General features: G+C 44.4%; 1 protein-coding gene across 4 annotated transcripts; it reads left to right on the forward strand.

Annotated features, from left to right (window-relative positions):
* Positions 1-959: 959 nt before the first annotated feature.
* Positions 960-25,643, forward strand: LOC146645067 (carbohydrate sulfotransferase 11-like). Of its 4 annotated transcripts, none has more exons than XM_085394891.1 (4): positions 960-1,468; positions 23,527-23,606; positions 23,997-24,161; positions 24,283-25,643. In XM_085394891.1, exons 1-4 carry the CDS (start codon positions 1,375-1,377, stop codon positions 24,961-24,963), a joined length of 1,020 nt encoding a protein of 339 aa, XP_085251017.1. In that variant the 5' UTR covers positions 960-1,374; the 3' UTR covers positions 24,964-25,643. The 4 variants fall into 4 exon arrangements, with proteins under 4 accessions (XP_085251017.1, XP_085251019.1, XP_085251018.1 ...); XM_085394893.1 differs by having other exon boundaries at positions 24,000-24,161; XM_085394892.1 differs by having other exon boundaries at positions 23,530-23,606.
* The last annotated feature ends 450 nt before the right edge of the window (positions 25,644-26,093 follow it).

Below are 26,093 nucleotides of genomic sequence, written 5' to 3' on the forward strand. Positions count from 1 at the left end.
GGAATGAAAATGAGCTTTCTGTAGGGATGCTTTTGATAAAAATCTGTTTCGTTTATTGGACTCAAGCCCAGTTTCTATTTTCTCTTTTGATGATTTTATCTCCATTCTCTAGGTAACTAACTGAAAATATATCCACTGTAAAACTTGTAACACTCAACACACTGTACATGACATTTGAAGCAGTACTAGAACTCAGTAACTCCCCCGAGGCCTGATAGTTAAAAAGTATGTGTATGTTCAGAAGGGAAGTTTAACTAGAGTGTGAAAAAAAAAAACCTGGTGCAAAAATTGCAATTTATGGAACTCTAGATATTCAAATCTTGAGGTTCAAGAAGAGGATTAAAAAAAAAGAAATAATTACAAGGAAGTTAATAACACATTCATGTATTCCATGTATTTTTAATACATGAGTTGTTATTCCTGGTGAAGTGATGGCAAAATACAACTCAGCCTCTTCACTATCTGTTTTGTATGTTTATTTAATCTGAGCATTTACGTATTCTTTTATTTATGTAAGTTTAGTGATTTTTTATTTTGCTAAAAAAAAAAGCCATTGAAGCTTTACTTGTTTTATCCAAATACTTCATTGAACTGTTGCCATTTATACACTAGTTGTAGTCAAAGACAGGACATGCCATGGCTGTAGTGCAATGTTGCCTTCAAATGCTGGTCGTAAGCCGAATAGAAACATTCTGCTAATTAAAAAAGTATATAAAGTTTAATGCGAATGTACTTTTTTCTGCCTGCCTTTTTTTTTTTTTACAACAGTGGGATGACACTTCTTCATTTTCATACAATACACAATACTGCGACAAGTATAACTGCATTACATTAACTCAAAAAACCTCATCATGGCCAAATTGTCCTGTTGTCCCTGAATGCAGCATTGATGTGGGAGAGTACGCATGAGGAGAAGGGGGGTGTGACGTCATGGCAAGGGTGCCCGGTCTCCAGTTTGGCGGAGGAGAAGTTTGTGTAGCTTCGACAAACTCTACACACCACAGGCGGGGGTAGCAAATAGAGCTAAGAAGAAACAGGACTGTTAATAACTTTTGGGGGGACTGTAATATCAACATGACATTATTTCCAATGTTATCTAAAGTGCCATTATAATTAATATTGTTGTTCTTGTTGTTTTTTTTTTTTAAGTAGCGACCAGAGCGAAGTGGATTTATATCCTTGACGTTACAATTAACGGGTTTTATTACTGCGCTGTTGTTTCTCTCTGGTTGGGCGTTTGCTTCCCGTAATTAATGAATAGGTCCATATCGCTTTCAAGTGTCTCGTATCTGCCATCGGGCGGTCTCGCATGAACTGCGTAGAGGCAGCGAAGAGGGGGGGTCGGAGGCTCCGTCAGCAGAGCCGGGCTTCAGGATGAAGATGCCTCGGGGAGGACGCCTGTTTCTGGCGACGTGCCTCGGCTCGCTGTTCGTTCTCGTGCTGTACTTTCAGAGCATCACTAAACCAGGTAAGCCCACACATATATATTCCACTCACTGGGGAAACAGTGAGTGGGGTACTATTTAACGAACATTTTTTTTAAATGTATTTAGATACGGCAAATAAAACTGTGTTCGATATATTGTGTGGTTATCACAAGGAAGGAGAAAGCAGAGGGTCCGCACTTTATTGACGTTAGCTAAGCTAGCTCTTCTTCTCATTCGCTGTGGTGGAAAATATACGCTGCTGTAACGAGTGAAAGAAACTACAGATAATTAGGCACACACACTGGATTTAGGGTTTAGGGCAAGTGAATGACTAATTAATAGCGAGGAAAATACAAGTTATAAAGCTCTTCGTGCTTTTTGGTCTTGTGGTCTTGCTAGAGTCTGCATCCTTTGCAGTCAATTTTGCAAAACTGTTAAGTTTTAACGGTGGCATAATGAAGCGTGAATAAGCTCACATGGAAAAGGTGTAAGGGTTTGAAAGCCCTCTGCCTTTGGAGAGAGACCCCCCCCCCCCCCCACACACACACACACACACACACACACAATTATACATACATACATACACACACACATATTCCTCCACCGTGACTCTACTCTCCTCCTTTTACCTCTACTCTCCTCTGCCTTTGTTTGCTGGGCAGCACAGAGAAAAAGGACTGCAGACATCCAGGGTGAGGAGTAGGGGGGTGAAAGAGATGTCCAGATGATGGATTTGTGCCTTGCCATGCATACTGAAGTGAAGCAGCACATGCGCTTAGAGAAGAGGAAGAACAAATATTTAAATTGGTTTGTCAAGGAGAGAAAAAGCAGCAGAGCACAGAAACCAGACAAATCAGCTGTAAGCAATATTTTTGTGCAAGAGGATTTTCCATCAGTCGGTGTGGGGATTTTTTGTTTTTTGTTTTTGTTGAACAGTATCCAGGGTAACACTGCACGTATTAAGGAAATGGCAAAAGAAATAATCACATGCACCCCCTGAATATCAAAAAACACACACCTGAAACAAAAAACAAAAAAGCTTGAAATCACATTTTATGGCTTTCAGTAGCAGACACACAGACCACATGTTGCCAACTCCACAAGCAGCACACTAAAGCACTTTCATTGACCTCCCCCTTCCATCTACAGATTATATACCCTTACTGGTTGACCCATTGAGGCTTGGCTGCATTAGAACCCGCTAGTAGCAAATGAAAACCACATGAAAAGCAGGTTGCAGCCACAATAAAGAAGACTAATTAACTGGATGTCAGCAGAACATCTACTGAGCGTGAATTTAAAAACCGAGATCCAAGCGTTGTTTAATTTACCTTTTTCTGAAATGAAACAGGGCACAATCTTTAGCATCTTTAGATACTTTTCAGCCTACTCCCTTTAGATATTCATAAGGTATTGCATTTTTCCATAGTTCAGATCTGTGGTTCGATCCAGAACTCGTTCCATAAGCCCTGGTGTCACGAAGGATTTTGTGATGAGTAACCTTAAAGAACTGTTTTTCCTGCAGATGCTTAAGTAGAGAAAAAAATGGATTTAAGACCTGAAAACGTGATGATTAACACAAATGTTGCAGACAGTTAATGGGATTTCCATTGTGGCTTTGGTACAGTTACACTGACCATAAAGTCGTGTGTCATGGTGTCCTGGATCATCCCCGTGATTTCTGACAGATCAGTTAATAGTTTTATCTTTGTGCTGGTTTCCATTTCAGTTCCTTGTCTGTGTATAGTTGTTTTTTTGTTTCAGTATGTGCTTGGTCTCCCTTTCAGTGTACAGCGTATGCCTGTTAAAAATGAAGGTTAGTTCCCTATAGGGATTTTCCACTGGTACCTTCTCGGCTTGACATAAAGCAGCTCAACTCAACATTTTCCATTACTATCAAGTACCACCTAATGTGTGTGTGTGTACCACCTAATGTGTGTGTGTGTTGTTGTTATAGCAACATGGTCAAAATACCAGTGATGTCATTTGTATGTGACACGAATGCCAAAACAATGGAGGACGTCGAGGTGAAGGTACCTGCTGCTCATTGGTGGCGTTTTGTCAGACTTTGATTTTTGTGAAGGACATGCCCTCATCATCACTGACTTTAATCATTGATTGAGACTAGCTAATCAGTGGCACGCATTCTGTTGATGCCACATTTTCATATCTGCTCAGATCACTTGGATCCCCAGTTGAGCACTACTAACAATGTGCCTGTTACCAGGTACTACCAGCTCATGGAGAATGCTTAAAAGTTGAGTCGCGTCGAGTTAAGCTGACCTCAGCCAACCCTTCTTTCCTTAGTCCCCCCCCCCCCCCCCCCACCTTGTTACCTTGAATAAGTTTACCTGTGCCTTACTGTCCTTCTCAGTTGTGTAGGTGTTTAGTCTGCGTTAGGTTATCATTGTACTTCTTCTTTTTAAGTTTCTCTACTTGTGAATGTAGAGTTTTTTTGACAACGTCACGGTTACAAAAATCTGGACTTCAGATGTGTAGCAGCGGGTTGGGAAACAGCTTAAATATGTTAGCAGCTTTGCCCCGTAGTTAATTTGCCATGTTTCAAAGTTGTTCTGTTTTGTGACTTAATAATATGTATCGAAGAACAGATTTTTTGGGAGTTCAACTGGATAATTGAGGTAAGACAGCAGAAGAAACACAAACAATTGTAAACAGCTAACAGAAAGCTAACTGAGTTTATCTGTACTGAAGCACAAAGTAACATACACCCAGTACTAGGGTTTAAAAGAATCAGTACTCATGTATTAATAGTAATTTGATACTAAAATGAATATTCAATTACGATATTAAATTGCAACCACTGCAGGCAGACATGCACATGGCTTCTTTTTTCATTAACAGCTGAAGTAATTAACGTTCATGTACTGCAGGGGGAATTTAGAGAGGTAAAGCTTCCATTTTAGCAGGTTAAGCAAGCTTAACCTGGCCACACGTTAACATTAGCAGTTTATTAGCAATTACCTGTTAGCCACATTAGCCATCTGTTATCATTAAAGTAGGGGCTAGCAGTGTGTGAGTCGCAGATAGGATATTGAGCAGTGGCAGATACACTGGCCAGCCACTTGGCTGTTTGGGAGCAATAGAGTTCTGAGTGTGGAGAACTAATCCGAGCAAATAAAGAGTGAAATTGAGAATAGAGCAGTAGAATCGGATGGTTTCAGGTTTGAAGAGCAGAGCTGAGGATGTAAAGAGCTGAAAACTGAGGTTGAGCAGTGTGAACGCTGGATGCCGGGAGATGTGGACAAAATGATAAACTTTAACTCTTCTGTTTTTACAATAATTTCTTTGAATTTATTTATTATTTTGTTCAAGTTCAAGTTCAAGGTTCTTTATTTGTCACATGCATAGTTATACAAGTATAACACACAGTGAAATGTAGCCTGACACGCTCCTCGACATGTGCAAAAATTGGGGGGGGGGGGGGGGGGGGGGGGGTGTAGAGGAAGAACATTATATATATATATATATATATATATATACATACATATAGTATATACACTGGGTGAATGTGCAGTAGTAGCAGCAAGCAGGTGAATTCTGTACATTAATATGAATAGACATCTGACTATTTTACAGGATAGACAATATAAACATATTTAAAGTTAAAGGAATTGAAATGTACATTGTGCCTTGGTTTAGTGTCTGGAAGAGAGTCCTGTCTCAGTCAATTATAGATGATGTGAGCGGGCGGGTGTGTGTGTTTAGGGCACGGATGGCTTGGGGATAGAAGCTCCTCTTGAGTCTCTCTGTCCTTGCCCGGAAGATGCGGAACCTTCTACCAGATTGCAGAAGTTGGAACAGTTTGTTGCCAGGATGGGACGGGTCCTTCAGTATCTGCGCTGCTCTAGTCCGGCATCTCCTGGTGTAGGTGTCCTGAAGAGGGGGGAGAGCAATCCTGCAGCAGCGTTCTGCTGTACGGATCACTCTCTGGAGAGCTTTTTGGTCCTTCACACAGCTGTTCCCAAACCACGATGTCATGTTCTGTGTGAGGATGCTCTCCACAGCGCCTGTATAGAAAATCCTGAGGATCTTTGGAGAGACCCTGAACTTCCTCAGTTGTCGTAGGTGATACAGGCGCTGCCTAGCCTTTTTGGTCTGGACCTGAATGTGGGCAGCCCATGTCAGGTCTGAGGAGATGTGGACACCAAGATACTTGAAGGACTGCACCCTCTCCACTGGAGCTCCGTTGATGATGATGGGCTTGTAGTCTCTGTGCTGACCCCTTCTGAAGTCCACCACCAGCTCCTTGGTCTTGCTGACGTTCAGCTGGAGGTGGTTGTCCTGGCACCACGATGCCAGATTCTTCACTTCATCCATGTAGGCCGCCTCATCGTTGTTGGAGATGGCACCCAACACCACTGTGTCGTCAGCAAACTTCACAATGGTGTTGGAGCCGTGGGTGGCCACACAGTCTGAAGTGTAGAGGGAGTAGAGCAGTGGCGAGAGGACACATCCCTGAGGTGCTCCTGTGTTGATGGTGATGCTGTTGGAGAAGCACCTGCCCACCCTCACCACCTGAGTTCTGCCAGTGAGGAAGTCCAACACCCATGCACACAGACGGCTGTTAAGTCCCAGATCCCTCAGCTTTGTGAACAGTCTGCAGGGCACTATTGTGTTAAACGCTGAACTGTAATCAATTGTAGCCAGCTATGACGTCAATTTTAAAATGCAGGTAGTGAGCGGTTCAACCTTTTACAGTATGCGCTATGTTTTATTTATTTATTTTTTAAAGCTTCTTCGTTTTAACATTACTAATTCCATAATTAATCAAAGGTTCATTTGTAACTTGTCTATAATGCTCTTCTTCTCCAGTCAAAAAACCTATTTAGATGTGTTAATACATTTTACACTAGTGGTAGGCGGATCGATCCAAATATCGATTTTATAGACACCAAGTCGTCATCGGTATCGGATCGTTACTAGCCTGGTGAGATTGATTCTTTAAGTTCTGCTCTTATTTGCAATGCTGTGCTTTCGGCAAAGACGAAACAGCCTGGTCGCCGGACTCGCCGCTCCTGTGTCAGCGCAGGAGCGGCTGTGAGGAACCTTGGGGTCACTTTTATTAAAGTATTTGGGGTATTTGCTACAGCTGTGTAAAATACAATGCAGGTGCTTTTCTTTGTCCAGGTTTTATTTGTTTGATGTTTGAAAGTTCCTGAAAAGATGCAGTTTGTCTGGCTGTTTGACATGTAACATTCTGAAATGGTAGCTGCTGTGTGATACCTTGGAATGAATTCTTTTGCAGAAATAAATCAATAAATCACCAATAATAGAGCAAAAGTGGGATGTCAGTCAGGAAACAAACCACACAACCAACAAGGAGCTTCTGTATTTAGCCTCACTATTTTTGCGTTTTCCCTTCGTTTTTGGAGCAGCTGATAACAGCACAGCTCTGAAAACACTTGCAGGCATGCGTTTTAACGTGAGACAATATGCCATTGATTATTATATAGATTATAGTTTTTAGTTGTAATGGTATATGATAACGATAATGGTATATGATTATAGACTTTCAACTTGTTTTCAGCTGGTTCTAAACAAAATTCTGGACCATAGCCACAGGAAATGCATTTACACACCAGGAGCATTTAACACACATTTTGACGAGATACTTAGTCTTAGATATTCTTTCTTGTATTTGACATCTGGATGTCCCCATCTGATTGTGATATCAGTGACAACAATGTGATCGGCTAGTAGAGCAGGGCGATATCACCAAAAATATTTATCACGATATACATTTGAAAATTTGCGATGACGATATAACTGACGATATAATTGACACTAGACAAAATACTTTACAATCCACAACTTTATTAGTACAAAAAAAACCCATCAATGTATTTTCACTTAAACAAGCAGCTGTTTTTTATGTGCATTAAAGTTATATAAAAATGTAACAGTGCAAATGTAAATTCCTTGCAGACAGTTTAACCAAAAGGCATTTCCAGTGGAAACTGGCCGACATATCCTCAGCATAACCATGTTTAATATCCACAAAACTTAAAAAGAGGTTATACACACACAATACGGTAATATTATGTTGAAGCACAGTACGTATCACTCCGCGAGGCTCCTGCCTATGATAGCCGTAATGCTCCAACAATCCATCAAGCGGTGCAGCTTCGTAGCTTAGCAAAGTCGTACTAAAACATTTGACAGATTTCGAGCACCGTGTACCACATAAAATCGGATTATAAGGGGCACTGTCGATTTTCAGAAAAATCAAAGGATTGATTTTAAGTGTGCCGTATTTTCCAAAAAACACGGTAATAACGACGGCCCGCTAGCATGGTCTACCAAAAATAGTGCTTTGTCGTGTATCTGACGGACGAAAGCTAAACCAGTTCCACACCACTGAAGTTGCAGCATTTTTACAAACCAATTCTGGTTCATCCGTTTCATTCAACGATCCACTTTCGCTCTTCTCATTCTCTGTCGCCGCCATGCTTTTTCCACCATGTGCGTATGAAAACAAAGGTACTGCGCATGCATGTTTTACCCATATTCTATCGCAATATTTAATTTTCTTATTGTTGCCCAACATTATTCACCGGTATTACCGTGAACGGTATGATATGGCCCAGCCCCATCGGCTAGTGACAAGATGATCGGATGGAGCACAGCGGCACCCATCAGCAGCGGCGTGCCTAAATTAGCTGGGGAGTTGTCTTAGCCTGTAGGAAGCTAACAGCAAAGTTTCATTTTGGAGGAATTTCTCCCTGACTTGATCACCAGGTTCTGTTTGCTGAAGTGTTTAATTTAACCAAAAACTGAGATCAAATGAGTTCTGATAATGATGCTTGATCTTGATGGTCTCACTATTCTTATGTTGTTTGTTTGCAGGTTTTTAGTTTGCTTACATAACCTGTTGCCACCAACTTAACTAACATTGTTTCACTACATCTGTCTCTGTGAGGTCCCCTCCACATGTGGCATGTGTGAGAGGAGAGGTGAAATGAGGTGTACTCAGAACAAAGAAAAAAAACAAGATGAAAAAAGAAAATGAAAGTAAAAGGCAGCCAGTCTAACAGAGTTGCGAAAAGACTATTTGTAATATATTTGTTGTTGTCCTTTTGTCATTTATTATCTTATTAATAAATTCAAGTTCCAGAAATTGATGCTGTCGGATTTATTTGCTTTTCTAGTTTTATTAAATTAGGAAATTAATTTTTAAGTCGAGTCTGATGCTGCCTTACACACAAAAGACTGATTCATTTATCACAGCAAAAGGCAGATACATTTGTTACCTTAAGCCAAGGTTATCATATCAAACCAAAGCTGGATCTGGATGGTGCCCTAATAAAACCAAGACTTACAAGTGACAGACTTCCTTGTGGGAGTAACCAGGTCTTAGCTGCAGTGGAAATCACTTCCAATAATAGTGTGACTGTTGGTGAAGGATTGGGTAATCAGTGTCAAACAGTGTGGACAGTTGTGTGTGGTTGGTGTTACTTCACTGTGGTGTTTTCGTCACATTAACAGCCTTTTGAATTCTGTAACACTTTGCCATCCCAGTACAAAAATAATACTTGATCTCTACAGCTGCATACAAGATTATTGTCAGGTCTGAGCGATATGGATAAAAGTCATCTTCTTTTTTTTTGTCATTTCAGTCAGTACTATACATTTGTATCATGATGAAGATTGAATCACTAAAATCACTACATCTGACAAACCTGAAGCTTCATTTTTGACTCCTAAGTGGGATTAGGAAAATATAAGGTGAATCTTGGTTTAAATATTTTCTATCAGAAGCTGAACATGATAAATGTACTATAACACTGGACAAGAAAATGTAAATAAATACCATGGGTACGTATAATGAACTAAAATCTAAATTCTGGCAAATTCTGGCAAAAACTTAAATTATTACAAAAACTGCCTGTGAACTGCTGTCAAACTGTTTTAAATTGTTGGGAAATAATCCCACAAATTAAAAAACATTGATAATTTTCTGCAGTATCCTCAGGACAATTTCCATAAGGTGAACATAAACCAAAGTGACATATTTGCTGAATTCTCCATGGGAGAATCTACTAGAGATGGCACGATACCACTTTTTTATGTCCGATACCGATACCGATATCATAAATTTGGATATCTGCCGATACCGATATGAATCCGATATAGTGTTTTTTAATCAACAAAACTGTTTTTTAAAATATCTTGCTGCATTTTGCAAGTCTGCAAGTTCATACTCAAGTTTAAAACAACAACTACACTAAAGCTATTCTGTTATACCTGTATACAAAAAAAATATTTCATAGTTCAGCAATACTGATCAATCTAATAAACTTAGACCTACACCATCCTCCCTATTCTGGTATTTTAAAGAGTACTTAGCGTAAATATTAAGCAACCTAACTAATAGGGTTCCAACTCCCAGCAACAACAAAAATAAATAAATAAAAAATAGGGAACCACCCCTCACGCTCCACCTCATGATGCTTAATCAACGTAATCAACCTTAATTTGATGCAGTGTGAAAAAAAATGCACAGAAATCAATTATTTTTCAAGAAATATTAAATAGATTCAACATCTTTCTTCAACAAAATTGCAGACTGCACAGATGGTACCTTCCCAAAGGAAAATGTACTATAGCTTACTAGGGTATATATATTAGACTTAATAGTCACTATATACAGTAATTGACTTCTATTCATTTTACATCAAATTAAAACTTTGGGTGTCAGATAATTATTTATTAAAAGCTAGACATTTTAAATGAGAATAAGAAAGAAAAGTATGTCTTTGTGCCCCCTTTTCCCAGTTAATGCCCTATCGGCCCCCCTGGCTAAACTTTGCTAGATCCGCCCCTGCACAGTTACCAGCCGTCAGCTACGTAGAAAAAGATCCTGGTGTAGAAAGTAATATTAAATAAATTGTAACAACAGCTTATCAAGCTTAAACGTGCTGCTGTTGTTCAGCCGCTGGTTTGCTCTTTCTGGCGCAAAGTGGACCAAAAACAAACAAGAGAGACTCACGACAGAAAAGCCGATCAGCTGATCATTAGCAGTTTCACGATTGAAGTAGCAGCCGGAGAGCGAGAGGCAGTCGCTCGTTAAGCTTAACGTGGGAATGCTTTACAAACATTCAGAGATGGACTTACACACTTGCTTTACTTCTCTCGGGATAACTTTGTCGGAGATGAAATGCCAGGTTGCTAGCGAAGCTCCAAATGCTATCCAGACCACCGACAGGTCCCGCATGCCACAGCTGCTCTATCACGTGATGCATACTGCTCCGACGTTCTGAGGCGAGTTACGGCGTGTTGCAAGTTTTGTGAGGTGCTTTCGTGATATTTAATGGATCGGATTACATTTTTTATTTTTCTCCGATATCCGATCCAGTAATTTAGGTCAGTATCGGACCGATACCGATACGTAATATCGGATCGGTCCATCTCTAGAATCTACTGAGGGCTCATGAAAGGCAGTATAGTCTCATTGAAGTGGGCGGTGACACTCATGCATGGGTCAGTTGTGTGACTTGTACATTATCTAAACACTCAAAGTCCTCATCAGGTTCCTTTTGATCCCCTGGGGTGTAATGTTCGATAACACTATGGCTAGAGTTTTCGTTCACATTCTCAGTTGTCATTTTGTCTTTTGTCTCGCCCACACTCCTGATGAACCAGTATGCTGCAGCCCAAACATTAGCACATTTGCTGCTGCCGACTGCTCCTCCAGTGCTCTGTCTTGTGTTTGTAAACCCAAAGACTTATTTCCAACTCTGTTCCAACCACATGACTCAAGAAAGTACAGTACAGTAGTCCCAGCAGCGACAGGAAGCATGGTGCATATAATTGTTGTGGTTCTATTGTCTGACTTCCTAAAACAACACCCTCGGTTGGGAGTTTAAGAAAGTAACACAAAGTCCTGTCCAGAGTGGTCTTATGAACTCATTTGCCCAAGTCATGTCATGTGTTACGCCATTAAATGCTCACTTAGTTAGGAATTTGACTGAAATGAGATTGTGATGTATATTACAAGAGGCTTAGTGTTGATGTTATGACTGACCCTTTGACATCAATGAATATATTGTGTGTCTAATTCTTGATCAGCAGTGAACTATGGTCAGGCAGTTTAGATTGACAACATACAGTGTCCATGCAGCCACTGCAGGGGGATGCTTGGACAACCAGGTGATTAATGTGAAGGGACACAAAATTTAATATGATATAATTTTTAAAGAAAATAAGCAATATTTAAGATACTTACTCTAGATTGCATTGGGTTGGCCTCTAGTAAAACTGTTAGGAACCTTGGGGTCACTTTTAGAAACATCCTCTCTCAGAGTGATGCTTGTTCCTACATTCATTACTTTGCTATTGTTATCAGGTTGGTCTAAAAGTGTCACGGTCTGCGGAGGCAGACCGTGCGGAAAGGTGTGTGGTGGACCCAGGTGCGAACACAAACGAGGATGCAGGAGTGGATTCCAACAAAACGAGCCTTTTATTATGGCTGATGAAAAGAACAAAAACAGAATGAGGGCAGCATACGTGTAGTACTCAACAGAAAACCTAAACTGGACAAAACTAAGGAAAGACTATGGCTGGAGGTACAGAACACAGGAGGTGGTAACACAGACGACGCGAGACAGACTGTATGAAACACAGAGACTAAATACACATGAGGGATGATCAGGGGAAGTGGCCACACATGGGAACACAGCTGACACACATGAACTTGACAGGACAGAAGGAGTGAAACTGAATACACTGACCGTGAATACAGACTTTCAAAGTAAAACAGGAAACATGGAGATTAGACAAGACACATGAACCGGGGAGACGTAGTACAGGGGAGATGACATAACCGACAGCATGGACTTGACAATATAAGACACGCAGACATAAACACACGAAGGGCAAGGGAGACTTAATACACGGGTAATATGTACAAATGGCTGGACTGCCTTAGTGACCCTAAACAAAGAATAAACATCAAAATAGGCTAAAACACAAAACACTGGGTCGCACGACCCAGGACCATGACAATACCCCCCCCTCAAGGGCTGGCTCCCGACAGCCCAAAACCGAGAAACCAAACAAAAACAGAAAAACCCCACCCAGGGCGGGAGGCGGGGGACCAGGACGGAGGGACCAGAACAGGAAACAAAACGAACAACAGAACACACAGGAGCACAAGACCAAAGTCCAAACAAAGTTCAGGGGGCCGACCCAGAGCCCACAGGCACAAGAGTACACGGGTCACATGGTCGGGGGGCCGACCAGGCGGGCGGCACAGGTGACAGAGCCGGCCCGGAGGCCGGCCGCGCAGAAGGCAGCGGCGGCGACGAAGGCGACGGAGCAGTTCAGGAGGCCGGCCACGCAGAAGGCAGCGGCGGCGGCGAAGGAGACGACGGAGCAGTGTCAGGCGCACTGGCCGAGGCCCGGTGGACACAGGACCAGACGAGGCTGAAGACTCCGATGAGGCCGGACCAGACGAGGCTGACGACTCCGATGAGGCCGGACCAGACGAAGACGCCGGCTCTGAGGCTGCAGCCGACGACGACTCTGAGGCTGCAGCAGACGACGACTCTGAGGCTGCAGCAGACGACGCAGAAGGTGGCTGGATGGGCGGTTCGGGCCCCCCAGCCGACGTGGCATGGTGCTGGACGGGCTCCTCGGGCCCCCCAGCAGACGTGGCATGGTGCTGGACGGGCTCCTCGGGCCCTCCAGCAGACGTGGCAGGTTGCTGGACGGGCCCCTCGGGCCCTCCAGCTGAGACATGAGGCTGAACGGGCCCCTCGGGCCCTCCAGCTGAGACATGAGGCTGAACGGGCCCCTCGGACCCTCCAGCGGAGACATGAGGCTGAACGGGCCCCTCGGACCCTCCAGCGGAGACATGAGGCTGAACGGGCCCCTCGGACCCTCCAGCTGACGAGACATGAGGCCGGAGGGGCTCCTCGGGCCCTCCAGCTGGCATGACGTGAAGTGGTGTGGATGCTGCAGGATGCCGGATAGGCACACCCGGGCATCCAGCAGCAGGCGCAGGGTGAACAGTTAAGGAGGCCCCTGGCTGGACCGGGAGCAGGGCTGCCACCTGGACAGGGAGCAGAGCAGGAGGCTGTCGTGGTGGCGATGACTCTCTTGAGCCTCCAATGGAAACATGAGCCGGTGCAGGCGCCTGCAGAGCGACAACCGCTCCCACCTGAGCGCCGAGGCTGGGTGCGGAGCTCAGCTGTGTACTGACTGGCATAACTTTGGGAACCCACCTGGGTGTAGGAACAAACCGGACGGCAGCCATTCCCGCCTGGGGTGTAAACGCAGGATATGGCTGACCTCCGGCTGCCCTGACCCTGGTGGTGGGAGCTAGCTCAGGTGCTGGCTGGGTGTCCACTGCCTCTACCTGGAGATCAGACGCAGGTGAGAGGTCAGGTAACGCCACAGCCACCCTGGGAGTGAGCACGAAGCTCCGGACACTGTCCTTGGCAGATGTAAGCAGAGGAGCAACGACAGACAAGGACCTTGATGTCTCTAAGTCCTTAACACAGTCCGAATTGTCCTTAGTTGCCCTTCTTGGGGAGCTAAACATTCCTTCTGTCTTGGAGCACGATTCAAACAATATTTCAGACCAGAAGCAAGGTGGCTCAGTGACACAAGTGACAGTTATGTTGTCCCAGGAAGCATGACTCTTAAGGCCAAGACTCGATGCATGAACCCACATAACACAACCAGGACTAGGTGCAGATGATTTGAACACAATAATTTGGCAGTCACATGGGAGACAACTACACTTACTGGAGTCTAAGAGCCCTGTTGGCGAGACTGAGTTAAGGAGGGGTTCAGCCCCACACACTAGGCGGCTGTAGAAAGCTAGTGAGTGGGATGCACATGGACTTGGCGTGGCATAGAAAACATAGTGGACTGGCTCTGAGCAATCCGGCTGAATTGTCCTTAGATCGGCCAGTTCATTAACTGCAGTCAAAAGGCCCTGGCCCAGGGGTGCGGTTAAAGGGCTAGCTGGTTTGTGATGATTAGCGTGGCGCCCCCCCCCGACAGTCTTGGGAACACAAAATACAGCCTTGTCATTAGATAAGGGGAAAGCACAACATAAACAGACCTTCACTTTAGTATTAACAGAAATCACAATGCCATTCACAGACATAGGAAAACCCGGCAGGCCCTTAATACTCGTCCAGCCCCGGCGGACTGGTGCAGAAGAGCGGTTGCTGATGTCGGACCCCAAAGCACTCACTCTGGTCAAATCATCAGCAGAGTGAGGAACCTGGGGCCCGATTAGCGCCGGAACATAACATACAATTTCCCGATCAACACCAGACGTTCCTTCTTGCGCTGGGCTAGTTACATAAGCAGAACATTCATTATTCGGCTTGGGAACAGGGAAAAAAGACCCCAAAAGGTGGGTGCTAGTCAAAGGGAATACAGTCTTATTACTAGTCAGATCAGACGTTTTCTCACGTGATTTATAGTCAATGGATAGCAGGGGCTGAGACACAGTCTTCGAAAAGGCTCCAGATGCCGTAACAGTCTTAAAAGAAGCCTCCTTAGTGAAAGACGCATGTCCTGGGTGTGCAGCGTCTTCTCTATCCTCTATCTCCCTAACCTCCCCCTCAGCCTGCACACTCATAATAACAGGGTTTAACAGAACATCGCACGGGTTGATCCCCAAAACCAAAGTGCCTATGGCCGGTTTGGCAGTGTCAGGTTCACAGTACTGTGAGGGCAGTGTGGCGTCCCCAAAAACAGCATGCCCAACACCAGAAAACTTAGCTTTATTGTCAATACAAAACGTAGGCACGAGAGTAACACCTTCAATATCAGTAGCCAGAGGCACGGGAAAGACAGCTTCTTCACTGGCCTCCGAGAAAACAGACTGTGACACGGTGCCTGGGGGGGTGACAGAGTTAACAGTACCGCTACACGGGGTCTTCATCTCTGAGACATTTATTGTCCCTCCGAGCCCCTTGCTCTCAGTACATCCAGAGCGATTAGGTGGACACAAAACATCGTCACTAACCTCCGAGCGTCGGGCGATGCGGTGGCGACGCGAACGCCGTTTCTTCTTGGCCGTGGGTCCCGTTGACGTGGAAAGTGGAGCCTCTTGCGGCGTCGCAGAGGCTGAGGCGGCGAGTGTTGGCGGGGCGGCAGGCGGGAGCTCCAGGCAACTCCGGGGGCCCCCAAGGGCTAGGCGTGTCCCGCGGAAGATCTCACCGTAGTGAGGAGCGAGCCATGGCTCCTCCCGTAGCTCCTCCTGCAGTTGCGCGCATGCGGCGCGCTGCCGCCCCTCGAGGTCGGAATCCATGCCCCCCACAGCTTCCTCGTGTAGCTCAGTGGAGGGCGACACATGCCGTAGCGATGAGCGACGGCGACGTGAACGTCGCTTCCGTCTTGAAGTGGACGCGGACGGAACTTGGATTTCTGTGGCGAGCGGCTCCTCGTCTTCCGACCACATCCGCGCCAGATAAGAAGCGGGAGAAGTGTAGTCCGATCGAGGCGGTGAGGACGGGCGGCCGGTCCGAGGACGGGCGGCCGGTCCGAGGCGGGGCGGCTGGCAGAAGCTCCTCCTCGGAGATAAGCCAGGGCTTCCAGCGTAGCTCGTCCTCCCGATACGCCCGCAACACCTGCTGCCGCTCCTCCTCACCGAAGTCAATAGCCTCGGGCATCTCCGTGCAGACAGGCGGTGGCGAAGATGCGGAAGCCGATGAAGTGTGTGTGTCGGTGGTGAGCCTCACCGTTCCGACTCTGACCGCCACTGGTTCATGAGGTAGCGGGGTAACACCGCAACAGCATGGCTCTGGTGACGACTCACGCTCGCCGGGCCGCTGCTGCTGCGGGCGGAGTCAGAGAGTGGAGACGAGAAAGTCGCTGACGAGGGGGTGCAGCGTCTCCCATAACCAGGGGAACACGGACACGCACACCCCTACTTGGCGGGCTAACTCTTCCCGTTCCCCCTCTCTGGGACAGTGCAGCCATCGGTCGCATAGCGACTCCACTGTCCGGACGATCTCCATGTCATGTGTCGCTGGGTCCGGCATGCTCGCGTCGTACTGTCACGGTCTGCGGAGGCAGACCGTGCGGAAAGGTGTGTGGTGGACCCAGGTGCGAACACAAACGAGGATGCAGGAGTGGATTCCAACAAAACGAGCCTTTTATTATGGCTGATGAAAAGAACAAAAACAGAATGAGGGCAGCATACGTGTAGTACTCAACAGAAAACCTAAACTGGACAAAACTAAGGAAAGACTATGGCTGGAGGTACAGAACACAGGAGGTGGTAACACAGACGACGCGAGACAGACTGTATGAAACACAGAGACTAAATACACATGAGGGATGATCAGGGGAAGTGGCCACACATGGGAACACAGCTGACACACATGAACTTGACAGGACAGAAGGAGTGAAACTGAATACACTGACCGTGAATACAGACTTTCAAAGTAAAACAGGAAACATGGAGATTAGACAAGACACATGAACCGGGGAGACGTAGTACAGGGGAGATGACATAACCGACAGCATGGACTTGACAATATAAGACACGCAGACATAAACACACGAAGGGCAAGGGAGACTTAATACACGGGTAATATGTACAAATGGCTGGACTGCCTTAGTGACCCTAAACAAAGAATAAACATCAAAATAGGCTAAAACACAAAACACTGGGTCGCACGACCCAGGACCATGACAAAAAGTTTCTGAAAAAGCCTTCAGTTGATCCAGAATGGAGCAGTGAGAGTACAGACAGGGAGTAGAAAGAGATCATATATCTCATATTTCTTCTCTTCATTGACTCCCTGTTGAATCCAGAATTGAATTTGAATTACTTGTGCTAACATACACGGTCTGGAATATCACTCAGTGAGCAATCTCACCAAGATCTGTTAGGCAGAGGAAGTCTATATTCATCATTCCACTTTAAAGTGTGAACAGTAAATTGGTTTGATTGGTTCCAGAAGCAACATTACCATTCCCACTTACATTTTACTGTTAGCTCTCCCCCAAAAGTCAAACAAAAAGATTTGTGACACTGTTGAAATTTCCCTGACGTAACCTGTTTCCACCCGGTCTTTTTGATCAAACACATCACTGTTTGTACAAGAATAGAATTGAATCTTTTGCCACTCGTTCTTCTTTCATGTGGCTGCTCTGACCCAGCTGAGCTGCCTCAGTATCACTATGCGAGTGTCCTTTGAGCATCTAAACATGTGTGTTGTCAAACCAGGAGCACATGTGTCACCTTTAAAAGTGCTTTGAACTGCTTCTGTGGCTGCGCTAATTTAAAAGGTTTTGTGCTCTTTCAGTTTGACACAGGAAACCATTTTCTTTCATCAGCATAAAATTTACAGTTTGGTCCAATTAAAAGATGCAAAGTATCATTTTGTGTGGCCAAGTCAGTCGTCCTGCCATAGTTAATATAGGGTTTTGATTTTTTGTCATGGGATTTGCTAGAATCATCATTTCTGAACATGAATATTTTCTCCGCTCACGGTGCTGTTTGCTCTGTGTTCACCCTCGCCGGTTTTATTCCACTTCATTTGCTGGACAGCTGTATGCAACTTTGCCTGCTGTAGGGTGGTAAAGCCTCTGTGTCTGTGTTCCCTAGCTATGGGAAACAATAGCAAACTGTCTGCTCAACAGTGATGTGCCCGTGGCATCTGAACAATATGAGCTGTTCTGATTTACGTTTTAAGTCTGGAGTGGACTGTTATAGCTGCCACCACACACAGGAAACTGAATTCACCGAATGCGAAAAAGCAAACTGTCAGCCATGACTGACAGAGTTTTGAAGGCTGTTTTGACAGCCATCATTGATGCCAAATCCTCTCTGGGTCTTGTGACAGTGATGGATTCCACATCAAAGCTCTAAACAGCATCATCAGGGCCCACTCTGTCATCTCACCCATGCACAGACTGTGGGGATTGTTTTTCACCTAAACATATTGTAGACAACCACTGTAAACCTTTGTCATTAAACACATATACAGACACAATCTTTGCATATCTATTCATACATGTAGCTTAATCAAATAAACTAAGTACACTCTTCATTTGCATGTGTGCACACCGCCACTTATCACTAGCCACTGACACTGATAACAGTGCAGCTGCTGTGACGCAACAAGTGATGTCTTTAAGGTCTCCAACAGAGCCAACAGCTCATTAGAGAGCACATCACACCATGTGCTACACCTGTTGGCAGTTTGTGCTGTGTTAGTATTGTAATGTAAAAGGTGTTAATATGGTTAATAAGGCTAGTGTCTTAAGTACATAAAGATGAAGTTATTTATAGTCAGCTTAAACTGCATTGGTGCCATGTTTTTAGCTTTTTAGCGCTGATGTGTTTGTAACATTTAGATCTGTGTAAGAGACCGGAGTGCACTGGTCACATTGCAGAGGTTCACACAGGATTGGATTCTGTTTGTGGCAGCAGTGCGTGTACCCAAACCTTAAATTATGTTTTTTATGAACTGTTCGAGTTCATAAAAAACACAATGTCATCTTAGCGTCTGAACATTTTCTCAACAGTTGCATCAGGAGACAGAAAATTAGTTCAAACTGGAGCTGTACTGAAGTATGCCTGACTTTATCTGACATGTTTTACACAACTGTGCTACTCTGTAATTATGAATCAGACGTGTTCAGCTTCTTCTTGTGTAAGAATACTGACAAAGCCGAGCTGACGGTTGCTGGAGTTGGATGTCGAACGATGTGAGGTTTCACTGAAATTACTGGAACGTAAAAAAGACTTTTGAATGAACCGTGCTGAAACGCAGATGGGCAGAGGTGTAGAAACAATAAAGGCAGATGCATCGACAGACTGTTAGCTGCAGTGATGTCTCAGATAGATCAGTTCATTACATGCTACATGTTGTTTCAGAGAAGATAAATTTCAAGCGAACCTCAAGTCTGACATCAGATTTTTCAGGTTTTTCAGGTGAAAAAGGATGTGATGACTTACAGGAACTGGTTAGTCAGTGCATCTGCTGAATGTTTGTAAGAGGTGTGCAAGTAAAAGTAAGAAGAATAAGAGTAAAATGGAAAGCGGCTGCCAGCTCGCTAGTGTCACTTAGTGTAAAACTACCAGATCTAGTTTGTGTAATCACCAACATCTGCAGTCTGTAGCACATGAATGTTGTGACACCGTGAATCGGACTCTGCCTGGTGACACGTTAGTCTTGATAATGCTGTAGTCTTTCCTGCCTTTGTCAGCTGCTGGTGAGCCAGACTTTTATTTACTTCACATAAAATACATTACATTTCCTCTTTCTTACAGCTCATGGAAACTAATAAAGATAGGCCTTCTTTTGAAGTGCAATTAAGCTGAATTATACACCCATGCAGTACAAGTGATGCAGCATAATTTTCTGTGCCTTGTATGCATTATGATCATAGAGGTGAAGAGGTTTCCAAAAGAGGAAGCAGCTTCTTTGCCAGTAAAGCAGGGTTGTGATTTGCCTTTGTAGAGTGGGGACAAAACTGCCATTATTCCAAGTCCCACAAGGGCTTTTTGCATGTAATGAGACTGGGGCCTCTTCTGCTCCTCTTCAGCTATGGGTATGTTGTCACTTCCTGATATGAGAGGAAGTGGTGGTTTTCTGGTGGAGTGTGATAGAACACTCTACACACACATACACATAAAAAAAGAAAAAAAGAAACTAAGCTTCACAATGATCAGAGCATAGTAACCACAGATGTATTCGTGGTCATGTGATGTATTATAAAATATCAAAAAAGTTGGCCTGATAGAGGAATTCGTGATTGAACAATTTAGAGCGGACCGTATACACCCATATTTAGAAGTTATGCAAGTAAAGTGTGTGTCATGTTGACTACAAACTTGACTTAGATATTGCAACTGTGCTTATCAGCTGCAAACCACAAAAACAAACTAATGTATTGAGGGAAATGATATTTTTTGGCTGCACAGATAGCAGTGACCGGGGTTTATCTGTTCACATCAATTTGGCAGTCAGTGAATATTAAGAGTCTGTCTTAATAATAGAAAAAGAATAAAGAAACAAATGCGTCCTTGGCACAAAGAGGAAATAAATAACAGCCCGAGTCCTGTGTTTGACAGGCTGGTGAATAGATTTCTGGGATCCACAATGATTTATACAACATGTCACGATTATCCATCAAGTAGCTCTTTAAACATTACACACTGACTGACTGACTCACAGCCTGTAGTCCAGCTAAAAGTTTTATAATTTGATATTCAAATATCTGACATTTCCAGTTCTGCCATGATAGTGATACCTTGACTGTGGATATCTGCTAAGTGTGTTTTTCTGAGTAGATATGTGAGCAGTGATCTAATACTAGTGTTGAACTATAATAGCTATGCTCCTTGCTCTGAGACCAGTAATCATTCAGGTGTGTGTAAGGCAGCGTCAGAGTCCACTGAATGTTGATTGCCTAGCATTTTTAAATAAATACAAAATTATTATAAAAAGGTGATCTAAAAAAGGTGATATAAAAGGTCATGTGTGTTTTATTAAAATAATAAAACACATATTAACATTATTTAACTGAGTTATTTGCTGTTGTCTCACTTCAGCACAGTGTGAAGTGGGTTTTTAGTTTCCACATCCACGAGTCCACTTGGGCTTGTGTGACATAAATTTCATCATCAGACAGTGACTGTGTCTGTGTCAGCAACAGAGTGTAGGCTTGAGAGTGCCTATTGCATACTACTGCCATTTATGGCCATGCTAGTTTCCCCTTTCCCTGCTTTCAGTCTCACTGAGTGCATCTCCTCAGACACTTGTGTCATGTATTGAGTGGAGCTGATGATCCAGTTGTTGACATTGGATTGTGGCCTATATTTGCCATTTCCTGAGCTTTCCTCGTGACTTTGGCATGGATAGAAAACCCAAACATTTCATGTCCATGTAGCGTTTATGCTCAAAACAGACAGTAAACTATTAACAAACCCTCCACAAGTGTCTCTTGACCTACTTTCCAGCTTCCTGAGGAAGTGTCCTGGGTTTGCTGAAGGCTTATCTCCTTAATAATCGTGGACCTGTGCTGTAGACTGAGGGCTCACATGCCTTATGTATTTTAATTATAAATCTCTCGAAGTTGCTGTCTTATTTTAAAGCCTTAGTGTTTCACATCTACAGGATGCCACTTTGCAGTTAGTGTGACTTTTAGCCTGAGTGCTGACAAAAAACATCTTTACTGGTTTAGACAAAATCATATCAGAAATGACATGTTCTTTCTTTTGGCCTGGTGTGGATTTTCGTTATGTATCCAGTGAGTCCAGGAAGACTTGATGTCTATCTGTGCGTGTTGCTGATGATGTGGCACAGATTACCCAGAGGAAGTGGAGGATTTTGATGGTTCATGTGAGCTCACGCAGAGAGGCTGTGGCCCAGGCAGAGGTTGTGTCTCCACAGCCTCTGCCTGCCTTGAGCTGAGATACGCCGTCTTCTTGTTGTGTGAGTGCACATTACACATTTGCTCTGTCACCATTTGTTCTCCTTTTTGTGTTTGCTTCTTCCTCAAAATGGAAGGAAGCAGTTATGATTTACAGCTTCGTGTCAATCTGGAACATGTGACAGTGTTTTTGTCAGACCAGAATGCACAGCTGATGGGTTTTTAAACATTTCAGAACAGCAGGGGTTCAATTTTATTTGTTTGATGTAGTTCAGTAGAAAAGAAGAGACACAGTAGGAGGGAAATGGCCTCCGTCTCCATCTGGATTCCATACTTACAGCCTAGCCATTCACCTTGCTGGTTAATATTCTTTCCATATGATGGTATGGAGACACCCCTCCCCCCAAAATGCTAAACTGCATAAAGCACACTTTCCACATCTACTTACCTCTGTCTTACTCTGGCGTTGTGCCTGATATAAAGCAGCCCTCTGCATCATTTAGCCATATGTGCAAAACAAATTTCTGTTCTCACTTTAGTGCCATTAGCTGCAGACCTAAACACTAACACTGTGTTTGCAGGGAGGGGGGGTGGAGGGTGGCATAGAGGAATGGAAGAAGAAGACAGATGTGTTTACAGAGGCTGAAGAAGGAGGAAGGGCATAAGTATCTAGACTCTCGCAGATCGTCCAGGTCAGCCTAACACCATTCGCGTCCACAGCTAACTGTTGTGTGTGTTTGTGAGCAGGTAAAGGTCTTCTTAAAGCAAAGAGAGGCTAAAAGAGATGTGTTAATAATGTAGGTGTTGGAGTTTTATAGAATCTACAGTATAAATGAATGGTGGGAGATCACATCATGACTGAACGGGACCAGCAGATGGGTGGAAAGTTGGCTCTGTCCGTAACTCCATTTGGACATCTTTACAGCGAAATTTAAACTTGTGCAAATATATGAGATGCTGTTTCTCATTAGTCACCTACATGCAGACTGAATTTTGAAAAAATAACAGTGAAGTGGTTACACTTAAATCAGTGGTTGTGGATATATGACACACCATGCAGCAGACTTGCTGCAGAACAACTCTGATCCATCAGAATGAATGCAGGACCTCTGGAGGTGTCCTGTGGTGCAGAGCGGGTCCTGTGGGTTATGGGGCAGGACCTTCATGGATTGGGTTTGTTCCAGTGCATTTATCAGAGCGGTGTATGGTGAGTTTGGAGTTTATAATCAAAGGCTTTGGCATTTTTTCTAGGCTTCATTGCTTATTTGGACAATTTTTGTTGCGTGGTGGAGCTAGGGGAGACCACAGCCTTGGGGAGTGTTAAGCAACATTAATGCACTTTTCAGTACTCATAGCCGTTAATGCTTTGAAGCGCTCACTGCTTTGTCCTCCTTTGTGACTCTGCAGAGGCAGAAATGAACGTCCTCCATTAAAATTCAGTCAGGAAATACTTTACTCAGATCACCCAAACGAGAGCTTTCACAGGTTGTTTCCACATACACTTCTACACAGTCATTCTTTGTTTTGCACCCAAATGAGTTTCCCCAATGCTGAATATTATTTAGTGCAGGTTTAAGGCACCACTGAATTACTGTCACTTTTCAGACCTGGGAGCAGAGACACTCTGGAGTATGTGATCAGCGAGATGATCAGTTTTGTCCACTTCACGTCTCAGAGGTTTCAGTGTCCATTTTAGTAAAACATGTTTGTTGTTTAAAAGCAGAAGCTGGTTTGAAGGCTGTCACCAGACCAGGGAAAAGCAGGACAAGTCCGCTGCAGACACTTTATAATGGAGACCAGGTGAGAACAATGGCACATATTGTCCCACCACACACACAATCGCACACACATAGTGTGACTTGAGGGCTACAGCTAGTAGGTAGCAAGTTTCACTTTCACTGTACAGACTGTACCAACTGCAACATCTAAAGCTCAGTACTTAACACACTGTAGTATTAAACATAATGCAAAATGAACACTTAGGCTCAGGCTTCCAGTCTCTGACGAGATGCTGCATTTAGTTAAATCACTTTAAATTTGTATCAAGCTGCTTATTAACATTCAAACATTCAAAAATCCTTGAAGGAGTTAAACTCTGTACTGACAGCTGGCCTTCAGCAGTTTTTAAAAGGCTTTTGTTGAAAGTTGTTTGTGCCTCTTTTTCTCTCTCTGCATCGTCCTCATCACAAGCAGCTGGAGCTGTTGGCAGCTCACAAGTCCCTCCAAGGCCGCAGGGAGCTGCTGGAGCAGGCATGTCTGAGCCACACGAGGAAGCGCCGCGTGCTCTCGCCCGAGGATCTCAAACACCTCATTGTTGACGACATGCATGGCCTTATTTACTGCTATGTACCCAAGGTTGGTAAGCACGTACAGATGAAATGAAAGAGGTTTGAGAGAATGTGAGCGGATTGGATGATGATAGAGGGAGACAGGTGCATGTTTTTATTTCACAGGTGTTTCCTTTTCTGACTTGCAGGTAGCCTGCACTAACTGGAAGCGTGTCCTCATGGTCCTCACCAGCGACGGCCGCTACACCGACCCCCTCGCCATCCCCGCTAATGAGGCCCACGTCGCAGGTAACCTCCGCACGCTTTCGGAGTTCTCGGTCGCGGAGATCAACCAGCGCCTTCGCAGCTACCTCAAGTTCATCTTTGTGCGGGAGCCCTTTGAGCGGCTGGTGTCAGCCTACAGAAACAAATTCACGCGCAGGTACAACACTGCCTTCCACAAACGCTACGGAACTAAAATCATCCGCCGGCACAGGCCCAACGCCAAGCCGGAAGCCCTCGAGAAAGGAGATGATGTGACTTTCCCTGAGTTTGTCCAGTATCTTGTGGACCCTCGGACGCAACGGGAGGAACCTTTCAACGAGCACTGGGAGCGGGTGCACTCCCTCTGCCACCCCTGCCTGATCCACTACGACGTGGTGGGGAAATACGAGACTCTGGAGCCCGATGCTCAGGCCGTGCTCAGATTGGCCGGAGTGGAGGGGATGCTTCAATTTCCAACGTCCGGCAAGACGACCAGGACAGACGGCCACATGGCGGGGCGTTACTTTAAGCACATCAGTCCTTTCTTTCAGAAAAAACTGTTCAATCTGTATCGCATGGACTTCATGCTCTTCAACTACTCCACACCAGAGTATCTCAGGACTTGATGAGCATCACTTGTCCTTTCAGGCACTTTTGTGTCGCTCCCTGCCTCGGAGTGGTCCACCACAAGCAGAGACTTGACACTGGGACTCTCCAAGGAAAACAGTTAACGGCTGTGGAGAGTGACTGGATTTTCTGGTTTCAGTAAGTGAAACTAAAAACTGCCTAAGAAGACAGATGGTGTGTGTGCTGTGATCTACTGAGTGAGGATGGAGTTTGTCTTTAGCACAGCAGACTGCAGGTGACACATCATCTCTTTACAAACAGATCCTTTTTGTGTTTGTTGCAATTTCTTGCCAAAGTTTTGCTTCATCAAAATTAGCAAGCCTTGCTTTGACTTTAGTTTGAGTGTTGTAGAGCTGGTGAAATGTGCCTCATCAGCATTTTTCTGCAGCTCTCGCTACAGATTTCTTTTCTTTGTTTTTGCATCTTCTGAGAGGTAGTGAGCCAGAAATGAAACTTGAGAAGAGCAGGTTCTCTTCTCACAGGTAAATGTGCTGACTGTGAAACTGAGCACAGTGTTGCCGTCTCTTAGGAAGGCTTTTATTTATGTCAGTATTTATTGTTTTGGAGAGCAAGGATGTCGGGCTCATTTTTTTTTCCCAGAGGAAATGATTTTCTTTTCTTAAAGAACAAAAAGCTTTTCCCTTTCAGAGTCAATATCTTTTTGCCATGTCAGCTTTTGCACATTAACCGATGCTATACCAGGAAACCGTCAGAGCGTACCACATCAGCCTCCTGCTTTAAAACTGCACAAATCTCGCAGCTCTCGTTCACACCGGCTCCCACAGATCCCAGAGTGATTTCCAGTCGTAGACACTCCCTCATTCCAGTAAAAGTGTGTTGCCGTCCCTCATCTATCATGTGCCTGTATTTAGCTCTGAGCAGGTAGGCTGAACAAACAACCACATAGCTGTGGTCAGGGCTGCGTCCAGCCCAGGACTAGCCCTGGTCAGAGCTCCCCTTGTTGGGCTGTAGGCAAGCACACCAAGGTTTAATCCAACTACGGTCACCAAACAGGCCTCGTTCAGTAAATATGATCAATACACTGTTTGACCTTCATTAACTCTTTGAAGACAAAATATGCATTTAAGATGGACTTGAAATATTTGCCAAAGATAAAAATAACTTGTTT

The sequence above is a fragment of the Rhamphochromis longiceps genome, linkage group LG20 (genome assembly GCF_057381845.1).
Source record: "Rhamphochromis longiceps isolate RC_006_pf linkage group LG20, R_longiceps_female_GT1.1, whole genome shotgun sequence".
In the NCBI taxonomy this organism is placed as follows: domain Eukaryota; kingdom Metazoa; phylum Chordata; class Actinopteri; order Cichliformes; family Cichlidae; genus Rhamphochromis; species Rhamphochromis longiceps.

Bases quoted from the DNA above. Each gene is read 5' to 3' on its own strand.
- LOC146645067 (XM_085394891.1), top strand. From the start codon at position 1,375: ATGAAGATGCCTCGGGGAGGACGCCTGTTTCTGGCGACGTGCCTCGGC. The intron at 23,607-23,996 runs GTGAGAACAATG...CCTCATCACAAG, and splicing joins CACTTTATAATGGAGACCAG to CAGCTGGAGCTGTTGGCAGC. The intron at 24,162-24,282 runs GTTGGTAAGCAC...TCTGACTTGCAG, and splicing joins TTTACTGCTATGTACCCAAG to GTAGCCTGCACTAACTGGAA.